Source organism: Symphalangus syndactylus, chromosome 13 (assembly GCF_028878055.3).
Source record: "Symphalangus syndactylus isolate Jambi chromosome 13, NHGRI_mSymSyn1-v2.1_pri, whole genome shotgun sequence".
NCBI lineage: Eukaryota > Metazoa > Chordata > Mammalia > Primates > Hylobatidae > Symphalangus > Symphalangus syndactylus.
Genome location: NC_072435.2, coordinates 57,102,332 through 57,119,833, shown reverse-complemented (window position 1 = coordinate 57,119,833; position 17,502 = coordinate 57,102,332). Strand labels below are relative to the sequence as shown.

General features: G+C 56.1%; 1 protein-coding gene across 8 annotated transcripts in view; it reads left to right on the top strand.

Annotated features, from left to right (window-relative positions):
• The first annotated feature begins 237 nt into the window (after window positions 1-237).
• The window catches only part of PEPD (peptidase D), a 136,507-nt gene continuing 119,242 nt past the window's right edge, over window positions 238-17,502 (top strand). For 2 of the 8 annotated variants that reach the window (XM_055236215.2, XM_063614062.1), the window contains exons 1-4: window positions 322-353; window positions 2,036-2,152; window positions 9,282-9,465; window positions 10,904-11,031. In XM_055236215.2, the coding sequence (XP_055092190.1) occupies window positions 337-353; window positions 2,036-2,152; window positions 9,282-9,465; window positions 10,904-11,031 (446 nt within the window). In that variant the 5' untranslated portion in view covers window positions 322-336. Of the gene's footprint in view, window positions 460-2,035; window positions 2,153-9,281; window positions 9,466-10,903; window positions 11,032-17,502 lie in introns of all 8 variants that reach the window. The other 6 variants (XM_055236220.2, XM_063614065.1, XM_063614064.1 and 3 more) reach the window with 5 other exon arrangements.

Sequence of the window (17,502 nt, the reverse complement as noted above, 5' to 3'; positions counted from 1 at the left end):
CAGAATCAAAGGTGTCCTCTGCTTCAGGACCTCCCTCCCACCACGCAAAGGCCGCAGATGCTGCCCGCTAACCCGACCTACTGTCTCTAGCCGGCAGCCCGCCCATTTATCCTGGCCGAGCTCTTGGGCCCGCCCCTCTCCGGGAGCCCCGTCCCATCGGGGCTCCGCCCTTCCCCAGGTACCGCCCCTTCCCGTCCCATGGAGTTTGGCTCTGAAGGAGGTGGGTGAAGGACTCCAGGCTCCGCCCCCTGCCCCGCCCTTACCCCGCCCCATGTATTGGGACTCGGAGGGGCTCAGCTGACGCCGCACTTCCCGTGACGCAGATGCCGGGCTAACATGGCGGCGGCCAGCGGGTGAGTGCTGCATCTCCCTCGCTCTTTCCCGCTGGCGTGGAGAGGGGCATGGGTGTCCTGGCCGGACCGCGGGTGAGAGCTCAGCCAGGCTCGCTGAATGCCGCGGGTAGGCGCCTCTTCCCATCGGCCCAGAGTCCGAGCGCGGGTCGGCGAGCTGCACGCTCCGAGTCAGGGTCAGCGCGGGGGCCGCAGCTCCTCTCCACCCTCCTGGCTGGCTCCGGCCCCACCTGCCCACGTCTGGCGGCCCCACCATGTGCGGCTGCGGTGGGGGCTGGGGTCGACACGCATGTTCGCTGCCAAGACCCCCGGGTGGGAGGGCGGCGTTGCGAGGACCCCAGGGACCTGGGCGCTTCCCGGAGGAGGCGGTATTCGAGACGGACTTGGAATTCCCTTTTCCCAGCAGGGCACGTCCCCATTTCTTTCAGGGGTCAAATGTCACCCCCTCAGGGAATCCTTCTCTAACCATCTGTCCCACTTTTTGTGCCCTCATCATCACCTGATAAAGTATATAGAGCATTGTTTGTACTTGTTCATTATCTTCTCTGCATTTAGAGTGCAAGGACAGGTATGTTACCTGCTTCTCATTAGCCCAGTGCCTTGCACACAGTAGGTGCTCCATACTGGGCTGAATGAAAGAAAGCTGAGTGGTCATGGTGGGAGGAAGGGTGGATAGATGGGTTCACCGGAGCGTTGGGCGGAATCTCCCAGATAGGGAGCATCTGAACCCAGGGTAAGGGACAAAGGTTGAGACTTCAGAGTGTTCTGGGGACAGGAGTGCATGCCTGGGGCTGGAAAATGTGGTGTTCCAGGTGGCGTCTTCAGACTTTGCCCTGGGGGGCTGGGAGGGTTTTGTTATAAGCTGTTGGATCTGTTTTTTAAAGATTAGGCTCCCCTGAGCTATGTGTGAGTTCAGTGGGAGAAGGTGTGGGTCTCGTGATACAGTGGGGTAGGGGGGCATGGTGTAGGAGGGGGCAGTATTCCAGATGCCAGGTTGGAAACTGAGGTCAGAATGGGGGATCTGGTGGACTGAATGCATTTCTCTTTTTAAGATGCAGGGAAAAATGGCAACAGAAAGTGGGTTCTAAGGTGGCCCCCAAGGTTGAGGGAGCTTAGAGCATACAAATCAAATATTTTGTGGGCACCTGCTGTATTCCAGGAATAGCATTGGGCCTTCCCTTAAGGTATTCATAGGCCACTGGAGCAGATGGACACATGGGACTCTGTCATCCATCTGCTCGCCTGTGGTCTTGGCATTTGCAAAGGAGGGACATGAACTCTGAGCTCAGGTAAAGTGTGGGAAGGCTTCACTCCCTGGATGACTTTTGTGCTAGTCCTTCAGCGATGAGACTCCCTTCAGGTAGAGAACAGTGCAGACAAAGTCTCAGATGGGTGTCGAGGAACTCAGGGTCAGATCCTTGAATCCAGCCTGTGACCCTTTTAAAGGGTAGAATGAGCAGGCTGGTGCCCAGCTGTGGGTGTGCTGTCTCTCTGGTTAGGCTGGCTCGGTGCTCACAGGGAGTGCCAGGGGTTGCATTTGGGTTCAGGACTCCAAGCTGGCCTGAGACCTGCTGCTCTCCTGAAGGAACCAAGCTGATGTCTGGATGGGAGCAAGTCTGGAACTGACTGGATCCTGGAATGAGAGCTTTTCTTTTTCTCTTTCTTTCTTTTTTTTTGAGATGTAGTTTTGCTCTTGTTGCGCAGGCTGGAGTGCAATGGCACTATCTCAGCTCACTACAACCTCCGCCTCCCAGGTTCAAACGAGTCTTCTGCCTCAGCCTCATGAGCAGCTGGAATTACAGGTGTGTGCCACCACACTCAGCTAATTTTTTGTATTTTTAGTAGAGATGGGGTTTCACCATGTTGGCCAGACTGGTCTCGAACTCTTCACCTCAGGTGATCCACCCGCCTCCGCCTCCCAAAGTGCTAGGATTACAGGTGTGAGCCGCCGCGCCTGGCCCCAGAATGAGAGCTTTTCTAGCAGAACCGATTCTCTGGGCCACCACAGAGGGTGGCTGAGGGAGGCAAAACAGAGTGGCAGGTCTTAGAGAGGTGTGCTATTGAGAGGGTGTGGGAGCTTCCAGAGCCTGGCAGTCTCCTTGGGAAGAGCCATCCCAGTCTGGTATGGGGCTTTCCTGTGGGTACTTTGAGCCTGAGGTTGACCCCAGTGGCTTCCTTAAGAGCAGAATGATTAAGTATGTTTCCTGCAAAGCTCAGCTCCTAGCTGCACTCACAGGACAGATCATAGAGTCAGGCATAACGAGGCATGATGCCAGCAAGTCATGGTCATTGCCGTGGGCTCCCTGGGAGTTGGATTTGGTTGTCTCTAGAATCCTACCGGAGCCTGGGACAGAGGGGGTCCATGAGAGTTCCAGGTGACTGGGGTGTGCCCCATATGATTTGGGGAGTAGGGGAAGCCCTAAACTAGCATCTCAGATTCAATTTGAAACTCAAGAATCTACTCAGAATGCATCTCTCTTTTTAAGACGCGGGGTGTTTCAGGGTTGATCCTACTTTCTCTTGCTAGCCTGGGTATAGGCTTCAGGTTGAGACAGAGTGCTCTGAGGTCACCTCCCATCCCCTCATGGAGAGGGGTCCGTATCCCATGGCACTTGGTGGCACTGCTGTCTCCTTGAACAATGCTTTGAGCTTTCCACAGACAGGGTTGATAATTTGAAATCTGTCAGCTCCAGCCAGACCTGTCTGCATCTGCTCCCCTACATGGCTTTTTCCATTCCCTTCTTCGCTTGCACACTCACCCACTAGCCCTGGAATGCTCTTGTCCTCTATGTGATTGTTCACATATTTGCAGGCCCGGCTCAGATGGTTCCCTTTCCCAGAAGCTTTTCCCAGCCCTCTGGTAAAGGCTTAGTGCTCGGAACTCCAGAGCACTCAGTTTTCTCCCCAGCAGTACACATTTCCACGTCTGCCCATTGTGGGTTAGGAGTTGCTTCCCTTCATGCCTCTCCTAGCATCCTTAGAGCCCAGGGGTTCTGTTGTATCCCCAGGGCCAGTCTGTGGCTGCCCTGTGATTGGTGCTTGGTGAAATGAATGAAAAGGGGATTTACTCTAAATTAGTCCAGCATCCCATCCTGCTTTCCTGGGAGACTCCCAGTGATTGAGGGAAGGAGTCATGGTGGGGAATAGGGACAGAATTCCGAGGAGTAGGATGAAGAAATAGCTTTAATTCTTTAACTGAGTGGCTCCCAGGAGCTGTTGCAGAGCCAGAAAGAGGCAACAAGTGAGCTGCTCTGGGCGTGTACCTCTGTTGGGCCATAGGTTACACTGGAGTCAGCATTCTTCTGGAGAGTCTTCTGCAGAACTCACATTCTGGGTCAAGAGCCCGACCCCACCCTAATGTGAACCTTGTGCTCCAGGAGCAGAAGACTCAGGCCGACTCTGGGGGCTGGGGACGGGTGGGCCTGTGGGAGGCAGGCTGGCCACTGAGTATCCCTGTGCCTTCCCTGGCTCTTTCCCAGGTCCTGACTCCACACAGCCCTCTCTTGGTTTCTGTGTATGCTTGGCACCCCGATCCTCCCCAGGAGAGAGAGGTGCAAGGTAGCGGTTGCTGGCCAGTTGCCTCAAGGTCCTCTTCAGCCGTGGCGACCCTCTCGAGCCTGGCGCTTACGGTCCAGTGCCCATTGGGCTGCCCAAGCATCTGTCTGGTGCCTGGCCCCACGCTGGAGGCTGAGGGGAGGAAGTGGCTGGTCCTTGGCTGGCCTCTCCTACTGGGAGCTTAGCGGTGTGACCCTATCTAGAAGTGGCTCCACATTTTTTTTTTTTTTTTGAGAGGGAGTCTTGCACTGTCACCTGGGCTGGAGTGCAGTGGCGTGATCTTGGCTCACTGCAACCTCTGCCTCCTGGGTTCAAGTGGTTCTCCTGCCTCAGCCTCCTGAGTAGCTGGGATTACAGGTGACCGCTACCATGCCTGGCTAATTTTTTTGTATTTTTAATAGAGATGGGGTTTCATTATGTTGGCCAGGCTGGTCTCGAACTCCTGACCTCATGATCCACCTACCTCAGCCTGCCAAAGTGCCGGGATTATAGGCGTGAGCCACCACGCCTGGCCAGTAGCTCTACATTCTAGTGCAGAGATCTTTCCTTGTCTATGCGGTAGACCCCACGGGCATCAGTGAAACCTACGCACCATTCTTGGCATCAGGTTTTTTTTTTTTTTTGAAACGGAGTCTCGCTCTTTCACCCAGGCTGGAGTGCAGTGGCTTGATCTCGGCTCACTGCAACCTCCGCCTCCCAGGTTCAAGTGATTCTCCTGCCTCAGCCTCCCGAGTGGCTGGGATTATAGGTGTGTGCCACTATGCCCGGCTAATTTTTGTATTTTTAGTAGACACAGGGTCTCACCATGTCAGCCAGGTGGTATCGAACTCCTGACCTCAGGTGATCTGCCCGTGTCGGCCTCCCAAATGTTGGGATTATAGGCATGAGCCACCGCACCTGGCTGGCATAATGTTTTTAAATGTATGAAATAAGTACATAATATTACAAAAATAAAACCCAATTATATGGAAATACAGGTATCAAAATGTTATATAAATTTGAGACAGGATCTCGCCCTGTCCCCTGGGCTGGAGTGTAGTGTTGCAATCTCGGCTCACTGTAGTCTCCGCCTCCAGGGCTCAAGCGATCCTCCTGCCTCAGCCTCCCGGGTAGCTGGGACCACATGCACAAGCCACTATTCTCGGCTAATTTTTTTGTTTTCGGTAGAGATGGGGTTTTGCCATGTTGCCCATTCTGGTCTCTAATTCCTGCCTCCCACAGTGCTGGGATGATAGGCATGAGCCACTGCGCCTGGCCTAACTACTTTAACTTTGAAGTTGTGAGGAGCAAAAGTGGTATTTCGAGATACTGGAAGAGCAATAACGTGATATTAAAATACCTTTGATTTTTGGTGACAGATTAACGTGCACTGCTGACACTGAGTAGTTTATTGCTTATGTTAATAACTGAAGAAAATGTAAATTTGAATTGGCAGTTAGCGAAAATGAAGGTATAGCTTTTTCCCATCCAAGTAGATGGAGCCCCTGAATTTGAAGATGAATCCTTGGGGGTCCCTAAGCCTTAGGTAAGAGCCCTGCAGATGGCTGTTGAGGAGAGGGTGGCCCAGTACTGATATAGGTGTGTGGGTTGTATGGAGACAGAGACGGCTTGCAGGGGCAGTGGCATCATACCCTCCTTGGGGACTGGCCTCGGTCTTGGTCACTCCGTTCTTGGTCCTGGGCTGCTCACTGGGTCTTGGTTATTGCCAGGGCAGCGGGGGTCCTGGCCTCTGGGGCTCAGAGACTTGTTCTGTGGGTCTTTGAGGCCCTGGAGCTCTTATGCCTTGTCTGTCTGCAGCAAAGCATGGCTTATTTACTGTGGGATCTGGGGATGATAATGGCTTTTGCCTTTTAAATTCTGGGTGCCAGTTAACAAAAGCTGCAGCAGAAACCTGTTAGAGATGTTTTATTGGTGCTACATTTGCTGAATTTGCAGGAAGAATTCATCTGTGTTGACTCTGAGCCTGACAGTCTCTCTGGGGGCTTGGTTTATGCCATGGGAAATCAAAGGGCATGTCTCTATAAAACTTTACTCCTTGGTGTCCTGTAATTAATGACTGTAGCATATTGCCTTGCCTGGTGGCTCAGGCTAGCCATTCTTATGCCCAGAGCCCTGCACAGGGTGGGTTCTGTTCTGGCGGAGCCCCATAGAGAAGTAAGCATGGTTGTAGATTTTGTTTGCAGTGGCAGCTGAGTGCTCAAGGAGAAGGTGGCTTATCAAGTTTTCTGCTCAGCCCTTAGGATCCCAGTCTGGGTGCCCTGAGAAATTTGTTCTCAGAAAGTTCTGAACAAGGGGAAGGCCAGCCCTTCTGTGAGCATTACGGGTGGGGGCATGGTGTCAGGCCACGGGGAGCCAGCACCTGTTGTGATTAAGGAGGGCGGCCAGGCAGGGAGAGGGGAGTGTGGGAGAGGTGGGCTGGGCTGGGCTATGCAGGCTGGTGGCAGAGGATGGGCATTTTCGGCCGGTCATGCTATTTGACGACTGTGGCTGACTGTCCGTAGCAGGGCCTTGGTGTCATTGCCCCTATGCTGTTGGGGACTCTGCAGAGACGAGTTTTGCCTCTGTGCCCATCCCACCATGGGGTTTCCTGAGTGAAGGGAAAGGGCGTGGGAGGCGGGGGGGGGGGACATCTGAGCACAAGGTGCTGGTGACTGCACTTTTAGTTCCTGATGGCATGGCCGTCTGGGATGTGGTCATGTTTACAAACTCTCACCAACTTCCCTCTGCCCTTTCATCCCAGTGGCTGAGTGTGGCAGAAAAGCAGCCCCAGCCCAGAGGAAGCTCTGGCCGCTGGTGTCCACTCAGCCATCTGCTCACCCTTCTGGGAGGGTAGGAAGGGCACGTGGGGGAGCGGGAGGGGGCTCTAGTCATGTCAGCATGTGCAGCTGCTTCTGACCCTCTACCCTTCCTGGGCAGGCTGGGGCTCCAGGGCTGCTTCCTGCCCCGCTGCGGCTGATGTGGCATATTCTCATCCCACAGCTGTGTGTGTGGCCCCGTGTGTCATTCAGCAGATATGTGTTGAGCGTTTGCTGTATGTCAGGTAAGGTGCCAGGCGAGGGCACGGCAGTGACCGAGGCAACCTGGAGCTCCATCTCCCAGTGTTTCCACCCAAGGCGGCGGGCCAGAGAACACCAGGAAGCACCAGGCAGCACCCGCTGCGTTTAGGTTGGAAGGTGCTGAGTGCTAAGTGTGGTGTTAGCCAGGGACCTGGCCCCACATTAGGAGTTTACTCCAGGGGGCCACTAAGGTGAGTTGAGAGAGGGGACGATATGCAGAGCTGTGCGAATGTTAAGGGAAAGCAGGCACATGAGGCTGGGGGCAGGAGGAGAGGGAGGAAGACAGTGGAAAGAAGAGTGGGGAACCTGGTCTGAAATCCAGCAGGGGCTGTGCTGTGGGGCAGGGCGGCGTCATCAGAGCAGTGGCCCTGGATGGAGGGGTACCCCCAGCCATTTAGTTCCAGGGTCCCCAGGGAGGGAGCCAGGAGAGTGGATCCACTGTCTTCCTCCCTCTCCTCCTGCCCCCAGCCTCATGTGCCTGTCATTGGCTCAGTGCGCCTGGAGGCAGGAGGCAGCATGCATGCTGACGAGGTCGGGTAGGTAGGCCTCTGGGCACAGTGCAGAGGGGTGTATCTGGAGGGCAAGTGGGGAAACCTCAGGCCAGGGACTAGTAGGGGGTCGGGCAGGGAGAAGAGTTGCAGGTTCAAAGAGGGAGGCCGGGGAAGACCATCCTGAAAAGGTCGTATTGGAGCCCAGATGTGCAGGAGGTGTCATCTGCTCATGTGACCCTGGCAGGAGGGTCACGGCCTCTGAGGGTCCCATGTGAGGTGAGTGTGAGAGGTGCTCCAGGCCACTTCCCCATGCTGTGCCATGAGGGCAGATTTCATCCACAGCTTCACTGCAGTCCTCAGGCAGAGCTCTCTGCTCACACCAGCTCTGGGATGTCCCTGCCTCCTTGACCTCTGTGCCCACCCACTGCCCTCTGCCCTCTGGCTGGAGAGCCTGCAGGGGCTCCCTCCTGCACACCCCGCCCCTGCTTTCTCCTCTTCCACCTCATCCCCATTCTCTCTCCACACCCGGCCTCCAGCCTGCTTGCTGAGACCACCATCCATTTATTCATTCATTCCATAGATACCGACACCTGCTCTGTCCCTGCCCTCAGGGAGCTTACATGTTACCTGGAGGGCCAGCAAACAAATAAATGAAGAGTGATGGGGTCTCTAGAGAGACACAAAGAGAGCTGGAGGATGGGGTGGGTAGGAAAGAAGCATTTCTGCAGAGGCTGGGTAAAAGGGCATGGGATTCTCTTGGGAAGAGCATTCCCCACAGGGCGCCGCAGTGGCAAAGGCTGGAGTGTTCTGGGGGTTTAGGGAAGGGCGAGGATGCCCGTGCTGCAGCAGAGGAAGCCAAGGGTGAACTGGGGGTCTGGATCCCTCATGGCTGGGGAGTGAAGTCTGCACTCAGAGAAGCCAGCTGGCACGGGGTTGGGCAGGGAGTGTGTGCTGGGACTGGCATTTTGAAAGGGCCCTTCCGGCAGAAGGTGCAGACCAGGCCACGGGGAAGCTGGGGCCAAGAGCACTGTTGAGAGTTTCCTGCAGTTGTCCAGACGGGACATGGGGAGGTGGCCCTGGGAATGGGGATGTGCACTGAGGGTAGACCTTGCTGGTGGCCAGGAGGTGGGATGAGATAGGAGGCCGGGATGGCCTGTGGGACTGTCCAGGTGCAGGTGCTTTGTGTCGGGGGAGGCTGGGGAGGAGCAGCTTTGGTTCAGGGCCATCTTCTGCCTGCTGAGGGTGGCTGATGGGTCTGTGAGTCTGGAGCCGGACATCATCAGTCTGCAGATGCAGATCGTCCTTTGAGCTGAGGGACCGGGTAAGCTCAGCTGAGCTGAGGGAGGGAGCCAGTTAGGGAAGAGGCCCCAGGGTTGGGCCAAGCTGGCCTCCAGCAGGGAGGTTGAGCCGGGAGCCAGGGGCCTGGCTGGTAGGGAGCCTGACTGGCTGCTGTTGGAGAAGGTTTCCGCAGAGAGAGTGGCCTCCAAGGTCATGGGCACCAAGTGGCCAGTGAGGACTGGGGACCTGCTGCAGATTTAGGAGCATGGGGTCACTGTGGCCTGCTGGGCAGTTGGTGAGGGGGCAGAGGAGCAGGGGGATGGAGACAGGACAGCATGGGTGGTGGAGGGGAGAGAAGCCCCTGTGGTCCTCAGGGGGATCAGTGAGGGGCTGTTTCTGGGTCATAAGCGGGTAGAGCTTGGGCAGCTTGCCCCGAGCTGATGGGGGTCCCACAGCAGGCTCGGGCCTCCGGACACCCTGACCTCGGGTCTGGGCATGCTTGGAGATGCTAACAGAGGTCCATGTGGCCGTATGTGCTCTTGTCTCTGCAGACCCTCATTTTGGCTGGGGAATGAAACCCTGAAGGTGCCGCTGGCGCTCTTTGCCTTGAACCGGCAGCGCCTGTGTGAGCGGCTACGGAAGAACCGTGCTGTGCAGGCCGACTCCATCGTGGTCCTGCAGGGCGGGGAGGAGACTCAGCGCTACTGCACCGACACCGGGGTCCTCTTCCGCCAGGTGAGCCTGCCCCCTTGGCCACAAGTGAGCGGGCGTGTGATGGTGCTGCTGGCCTGGGCAGGAGTTGGAGGCCCCAGCTTGGCCAGTGCTGCCCGTTGTGGCCCTCCCTGAGCCTCTGTTTCCTCACCTGGGACGTGGTCCAGGGGCTCCTTGAAGATGTAGAACTTGAAGATGTGGGGCAGCCGGTGACCCAGCTGCAGGAAAGCAGCCTGGCCATGGTGGCCGTGGCTGAGAGTCACTGGCAGCACTCAGTCCCCACGCACAGGAACATGAGGACACCCACCCAGGAAGACTGTGAGGCTCTGAGCTGGGCCCACTTTCACAGATCTTAGCATTATACCCATTTTGCAGATGAGAAAACTGAGGCTCAGAGGGGAAATGACTTGCCAAGAGGTGGAGCTGGGATTAGAACCTTGTCTTCCAACTCTAAATCTAGTGCTGTTTTCTCCCTGCTGCCATGCCCAGAGCTGGAGCCTGACCACAGCAGGAACTTCAGAACCTCTCTGGGGCAGGCAGAGCCTAGGGAATGTGTCCATGCAGCATCCTGGCAAGAGGAGAAATCGGAATGCGAAGGGGAGCCGAGTGTGGAGAGGATATGGGAAGGCATGACTTGCCTAGCTGGACCCTGTCGCCCCAGCAGGCCATTGCTGAGCGACCGCAGACTGTATTTTTTTCTTTACAAAAGCACCTTCTGCCTGAAGGGTCCCGTCTCTCCACTCCATTGTTCACTCAGCTGCAAGCCTGCAATCCCATGGCTGTGAGAAACATGGAGGTCTAAATAAGTTTTCTCTGGCTAGTCTTGATGCTTCTCCAGTTTAAATATTCTGCGGCTTAAAAACCAATTTCCTAAATTCAGCTGTTGGCTCCCTTTCTGATGGTATGCAAGGCTAATTTTGGAAGAGATCCTCCTCCACCATACCTTTATGACGTCCTTTTAGCGCAGCATTCATCCCTAAACACTCAAGTCATCAGCCGTCCCTGGGGTGGGAGAGGGAAGTAAGAAGTCTTAAATGGAGGAATCCATTTCCGTGCAGATATGCGGCCTGGGTGTCGGAATCCGGGGGGCGTCTTGCCTGCCTGCACGTGGCAGAGAGGCAGGGCTGAGCTGGACGTGTGGTGCTGCTGGACGCCCTGTTGTGGGCCTAGGGGGTGGGGATACAGGTGGGCTCGGGCACATGCCTGAAACCCGCAGCATTAGGGAGGGCTCCCAGCAGGGTAGGGGAGCTGCCAGGCTGCCCCCTGCCAAACTACGGGAGGATGAGCTGGGGAGTCGGGTGCAGAGGGGAAGGGATGTCTGGGGCTGGGAGGCTGTCTGGGGCTCGGTCTGACAGGAGGCTGTCGGTCTGAGCTGGTTCTCTGGGGTGCTGCGATGCAGCCACCGGTCCGTCCTTGCACCTCATGTTCCACTGGCTAACAATAGTTCTTGTTCCCGCCACAGGAGTCCTTCTTTCACTGGGCATTCGGTGTCACTGAGCCAGGCTGCTATGGTGTCATCGACGTTGACACTGGGAAGTCGACCCTGTTTGTGCCCAGGCTTCCTGCCAGCTATGCCACCTGGATGGGAAAGTAAGGAGCATCCTGGCCAGGGCACCGTGGCTACCAACCATGGGCTGGGGGTGGGTGGGGGAGGTGGGATGAGAGAGCGGGGTTGGGCCTGAGGACGGGGAGGAGGGAAGAGCTGCAGGAGGAAGGGCATGCGGTCAGAGCTGTCACAGCTTGCCTCTCGCCAGAGCCCTGCACCCTTGGTTGGGAAGGGATGTTAGAGCTGGAGTATGACTGTGTGGTAGGAGTTCATTGAGAAATTATTTTAGGTAGATAGAGAGGAAAAGGGGTCCTTGGGAAGTTTTCTGGTAAAGCCCCAGCTCCTAGAGCCAGGCCGGCAACCTTTGATATGCAAATACAGGACATTAGGAACTGGGTCCACCCAACAGGGCAATTCCCAAGGCCTTCTTGCTCTTGCCCCACACGTTCCTGGCAACATGGCCGCCCTCCATGTGTAGAACATCCCCAAATATCCCCACGTGTGTACAACATCCATGGCGCCCTGCATTTGCATATTAAAAGACTAGGGTGGGAGAGCCAGCTTTTTAGTGGGCTATGTGAATAACATTCGTGGTCAAACCAATCCCCTGAGCCCTATGTAAATCAGACATCGCCCCCTCCAGCCTCTGCGTATATACCTGGCTGGTGTCCACTGCACTTGGGGACCTCCTCTTTTGGCTTTGGAGCCCCCCTCTCTCTGTCTCTGTACGGAGGAGCTTCTGTCTTCTCCCTTCCTTCTTGCCTATTAAACTCTCTGCTCCTTTAAACCGCTCCACGTGTGTCCATGTCGTTTTCTCTAATTCGATTTGAGACCAAGAACCCTGGTGTTCCTCCACTCATCAGAGCCCTGTCAACTGGGAGCCTTGTTTGTTTAGAAGTGCAGTTTGTTAATCCTGAAATTCTAGCTTCCCCGCCCTGTGAAAACGCCTGAGGGTTTGTCCCTGGGAGGCCCTCACTTCTGCATGGCATCGACAGGTGTGGCATGGCCCTGTGCGTGCCTGAGGGTGGTGGGTTGGGTTTGTATCAGGGAACCCCCTCTCTGAGGCCCGTTGCTGATATGCTGGGTGTGTTATTTGCTGCCTTCCTCTGGACGCAGCGCAGGTCCTGCCCTCCCGGCTCACCTGTGAGATAGAGCAGAGGCTCGGGCTGCTGGGCACCCTCCTCCACCCTCCATGGTGCCTGCTGTTCCAGGTACCCGCCACCGCCGAGGAGCTGTTGTGCCTGCTCAGTGGTGCAGGGGCAGACACTGTACTTAACCAGGGAGGTTTGAGGTGATCAGAGGATCCCGCTAAATGCTGGCTGCCTTGCTGCATGTCATCTCCGCCTGGAGAGAGATTATTCTGGGCTAATGTATAAATTGCAGGCTTTGCTGCCTGGTGCCCCAGAACGCTCATTACCAGGTGGGCTGGAGAGGCTGTGGCTGGTTTGAGTGACAAGGCCTCTGGCTGCCACAGGGACTGGGCTCTGTGCCGAGGACTGGGGCCACAGTGGAGCTTCCCCTGCTTCCAGTGCTACCCTCCCCTCACCCTCCCTTCAGTGCAGACTCTGTTTCTGCCTTCGTTGGCCATGGTGTGTGCTGCTCCTGCTATCTCAGGGAGAGGGGTTCAGGCTTACAAGTTGGTGATCATTCTGCTCTTAGGCCGCTTGGCAGAATCCCAGCCTGGCAAGACTGGGATCTTTGCTGGGCAGGACTCAGCCTGGAGGACAATTGGCAGCAGAAGAAAAGAGGATTGTTTCTCCTGGGGGTGGTCTCCTGTCTCGGCCCCTGGGAAGAAGGGAATGGAGTGGACACACCCTGGCCGACTGCCTTTGGGGCTTCTGCCGGGCTGCTCCTCGGAGGCCCTGGCCTGACGGTGCCTTCCCATCCTGTCGTGATCTTTATCGTCGACCTTTATCCCATTCCCGGTGGAATCCTTATGACTGCCCTGTTACAAAAGAGGAAATGGCTCAGCATGCTGGTGTGACCCGTGCAGGTCCTCCCGCCAGGTCTTGCTGGAGCTGCAGTCGGAGGCTGAGCTTGCCTGCTGGCTCAATGTGGCTTCTGAGAGGCTGTGGGGCTTGCGAGTGGGTCTGGTCATGTTTGGGTCTCCAGTTCCTTCCCTGTGATGCCGCTCTGGAGGCCCCCCGGGACTGGAGTTACAGTGCTGGCCACTGTATCTGTGACACTGACATGAGGCAGGGATGGTTCCAGGAGGCAGATTGTCTTGTCCAAAAATGGCCACAGCAGTGTTTCTGGACACTTGCTGTCTGCAGGTGACATCTATTTCCCTCCTGCCTGTCCCAGGTCTGGGCCTCATGACGGATGTGGCAGTGTTGCTGTGTGACGTCTGAGGCTAGACTGTAAACTGCACTGTGGCTTCCACCTGGTTCTCTCCCATGGGATGCTTGCCCTGGGAACCCAGCCGCCACATCATGAGGAAGCGCAGACTCCCCGCGGGGGGACCCCAGCCGCCAGCAGCACCAGCCGCCAGCGTGCATGAGGCCCAGCCTTCCACCTGCTGAGGTCCTAGATGTGGAGCAGAGCTTTGCTGTCCTCTCGGGGCTCGGTCCAAATTCCCGACCTTCAGAGTCCATGAACATGATCAGTGGTTTTGCACTCCACTAAGTGTTGGAGTCGTTTATTCCCCAGCCGTTGTAAGTGGGACAGCAGTGACGAAGAGTTTAGGTCTGCTTTCTGCAGGAAGATTCTCCTAGCATCCCCTCTCCACCCAGAGCAGAGTTGTGGCCTCAGCCTTTCTTGCAAGGGGCACAACTCAGGACGAGCGAGGGCCCCTGTGCCAGGGGACCCTTGGCTCTAGGTGACACCTGCAGTTTTGACCTGGCTGCCCTCTCAGCCTCCTCATGGCCCTCACTGCTGGCTCAGAGCCTGTTGACATGTCCCACTGCTCAGAGAAGTAGCTCAGTAGTCAGGTCAGATGCCTCCTCTGTGAGATGTGGGGATGGACTGAGAAGGAGAAACAGCTTCAGGGAGGGTCTGATCAGGGCCTCAGCAGGGCCCCACCTGGGGTTTCCAGGGGTTTCCAACAGGGGTCTCCCCTGTTGGAAAAGGCTGTGTACATGCTGGGCAGGTCAGATCAGGCAGCCTTGGTCCCAAGGGGGCTTCTGGCCCCATAGCTGAGAGGTAGATCCTTGTGTCCTGCTGTCCTGGCTCCCTACCACAGCCACCCCCAGCAGGCCTCTCCGTTCCTCTGTCCTGGAGTGACCCTGTCTGAGTCTGCACATCCTGAGCCCTCAGGAGAGAAGGCTCAGTTGTAACAGAGCAGTGGTGGCGAGGTTGACTGTGTGGGACTAGAGCTGGGGAGTGGCCAGATCTGATTGCATACGGCTGCTTCCAGCCGCTCCTGGAATCAATAGGGCACCAGGAGCGAGGCTGACGGGAGTACCTGGCCTTTGCAAGCAAAACCCACCAGACTTCACATTTGACCTTCAGCTCCTCAGCTTCCTTTTGAGTCCCTATCTGATGGTTTTTGAAAATCCATCTGGCAGATACTGCGATCCAAAGTCGCCCAGGGAAACGACACCCCCGTCTGCAGGATCTGCTGCTTCCTGCGGAAACGGTCTTGCTGTTGTCAGGGTTGCAGACGCCAGGGTCCGTGGGCAGCCTGAGGCCGGCCCACTCCTCACCCCAGGCCTGTTCTGGGATGGGGAGGGTGGTAGCTTTGAATGCATTTTTATTCAGAGTCTCTGCTCACAATAGTGTGTGGTGTCTTTTTGATGTGAGAGCATTTCCCATCGTTTTTCATCGGAGTTGGGCTTAGTGGAGGGTGGCTTTGGCTATGGGCCTCTGTGAGTCGGCACCCCAGGCAGCTTCGGAGCCCAGAGTTGGGGAGCCAGTTTGACCAGGTCGGGGGACCCTCCTGGAACCTTTGTAATGCGTTCCATCCCCGGCTCTGGGTATGCAGGGAGGGGCGCGGGGCACTCGGCCTTCCCAGGGCCATACCCACATCTTGTGTGAGAGATGGATGCGGGTATGGTGGGAGGGTTTGCACATGCATGGTGTATGTGTAGGGGGCTGTGTGTGCATATGGAGTGCATACCTGTGTGTGGTGTGGTGCATGTGGAGGGGTGGGTACGTATGGATGTGGTGTGGAGAGGACGTATGTTGGGGGTGTGTGTGAGGTGTGTGATGCATGTAGAGTATGTTGTGTGTGGGGGAGCGTGTGCTGTGTTTGTGGTGTGTAGGGTGTTTGTGATGGGGGTGTGTGGAGTGTAGGGTGTTTATGAGGAGGGGTGCATGTGGGTGTGCGTGTGCTGTGTTGTGTGTGTGTGGTGTGTAGGGTGTTTATGATGAGGTGTGTGTGTGGTGTGTAGGTTTTTTGTGATGGGTGTGTGTGTGGTGTGTGGTATGCAGGTTGTGATGGGAGTGTGTGTGTGCTGTGTTGTGTGCAGGTGTGTGAGGTGTGTAGGGTGCATGTGAGGGAGTATGTGTGGGCATATGTGTGCTGTGTTGTGAGTGGGCGTGTGTGGTATGTAGGGTGTTTGTGATGGGAGTGTGGTGGGTGGGAGTGTGCTGTATTGTGTGTGTGTAGTGTGTAGGGTATGAGGGTGTGTGAGTGGTGTGTAAGGTGTTTGTGATGGGGTGTGGTGGGTGTGTGTGCTGTATTGTGTGTGAGTGTGTAGTGTGTAGGGTGTTTGTGATGAGGGTATGTGGGTGTGTGTGGGTGTGTAAGTAGTGTGTAGGGTGTTTGTGATGGGGTGTGGTGGGTACGAGTGTGCTGTGTTGTGTGTGGGTGTGTGTGTAGTGTGTAGGGTGTTTGTGATGAGGGTGTATGTGGGTGTGTAATGTGTAGGGTGTTTGTGATGGGGTGTGGTGGGTGTGAGTGTGCTGTGTTGTGTGCAGGTGTGTGTGTTGTGTAGGGTGTTTGTGATGAGGGTGTGTTGTGTGTTGTGTGTTTTTCCCAACTCTGCCCCACTAAGTGTCCCGAGGATCGAGGCTTCCCCAGCCTCTCTGGTGCCTCCCTCCCACGCTCCCTGTGATTGGCAGGGTGTGGGGGGCCCTCTTTGCCGTGCAGGCCTCTGAGAAGGGGCTAAGGAGCGCCTTCAGCTGCTGCCCAGGCGGTTTGAGGCACTGACCCTGGGCAGGCCTGGTCACTGGACCTGGTCTCCAGCCTCCCGGGCAGCACTGTCCCCTCTGTGGCCCCTGCGAGGAAGCTTGCTCCGGGAGTGGTCTTTGGGCATAGGCACCTGCGTCACTGTGGCAAGGTCTGCTTTTGTCTCTGACCAGCTGATAACATCCTCAGATGGCTGCCGGCATCCACCGCAGAGCAAGTGCCGCTGCCTTCTGTGGAGAGCAGAGTGAGAGTCAGGGAGGCAGCATTGTTTGTAGCTGAAGGCGGGCCGGGCCGCGGGAAATGGATGGTGACGGCTGTAATTTGGCCCTATTACTTATTCATTAACCGCATGCAGGTGGTCAGCCAGCCGGCAAGACCTGCTTTTTGAAATTTCATTTTCTAGAGGGCTCCTTGTGTCTGCGCTGTGTGGCATTAATTTAATGTCTCCTTCCCCTCCGTGGCCCCCACAGGTGCTGGCGGTCACTGCAGAGTGTGCAGTCATGGGCTCTGACTCCGGGGACTGGGAAAGGCCTCTCTCATTTATGCCAGGGCCCAGCTGGGGTCCCTGGATGCTGACCCCTGTGGAGGACAAGAGCCCCTTTGAGTAGGAGGACTTCTCCTCTCTCCTCCCAAAGCTATCCTTGGCACTTGAGGGGAATGTGTGTGGGGTGACAGCAGCTTCTCTGCTGACCCATCCTCTCCAGTCCAGTAATTTCTTTTTTTTTTGAGACAGAATTTTGATCTCATCACCCAGGCTGGAGTACAATGGTGCGATCTCGGCTCACTGCAACCTCCACCTCCCGAGTTCAAGCGATTCTCCTGCCTCAGCCTCCTGAGTAGCTGGGATTACAGCCACCACACCCAGCTAATTTTTTTGTATTTTTGGTAGAGATGGGGTTTCACCATGTTGGCCAGGCTGGTCTTGAACTCCTGACCTCAGGTGATCCACCCACCTCGGCCTCCCAAAGTGCTGGGATTACAGGTGTGAGCCCCTGTGCCCGGCCTCCAGTCTGGTTGTTTCTATCTAGACTTCCCATGCGATGGGACCTGACATGAAGTACCGTTGCTGGACCCCAGACTCCCCACGGGGCAGGGTGCAGGCTCTCCCTCTGAGTGGCTGCCTCCTGCCCTGGCCAGCCTGGCCTCGGGGAGTCCAGAGCCCCTCAGGGGCCTCTCCAGCCAGCTTTGTAGGGCTTGTGTGGCCACACCTCTTCTTTTCTCATCAACCCCACCAAATCATGGTTGCCAAGCCTTCGGTGGCTGGTTTGATGTGGGAGTCTGGCACGCATACCCCTTAGGATGACGTTTAAATGGTTTTTTACTATAATTAGCCCCCAAACATGAAAAATAAGTACTATCTAAACTTAATTATCTCTGCCCTTTAAAAGAGAATGAAATGCGCAGTTCCCAGAAAAGCTGCTTGCAGCTTTTCAGGTTTTATCTG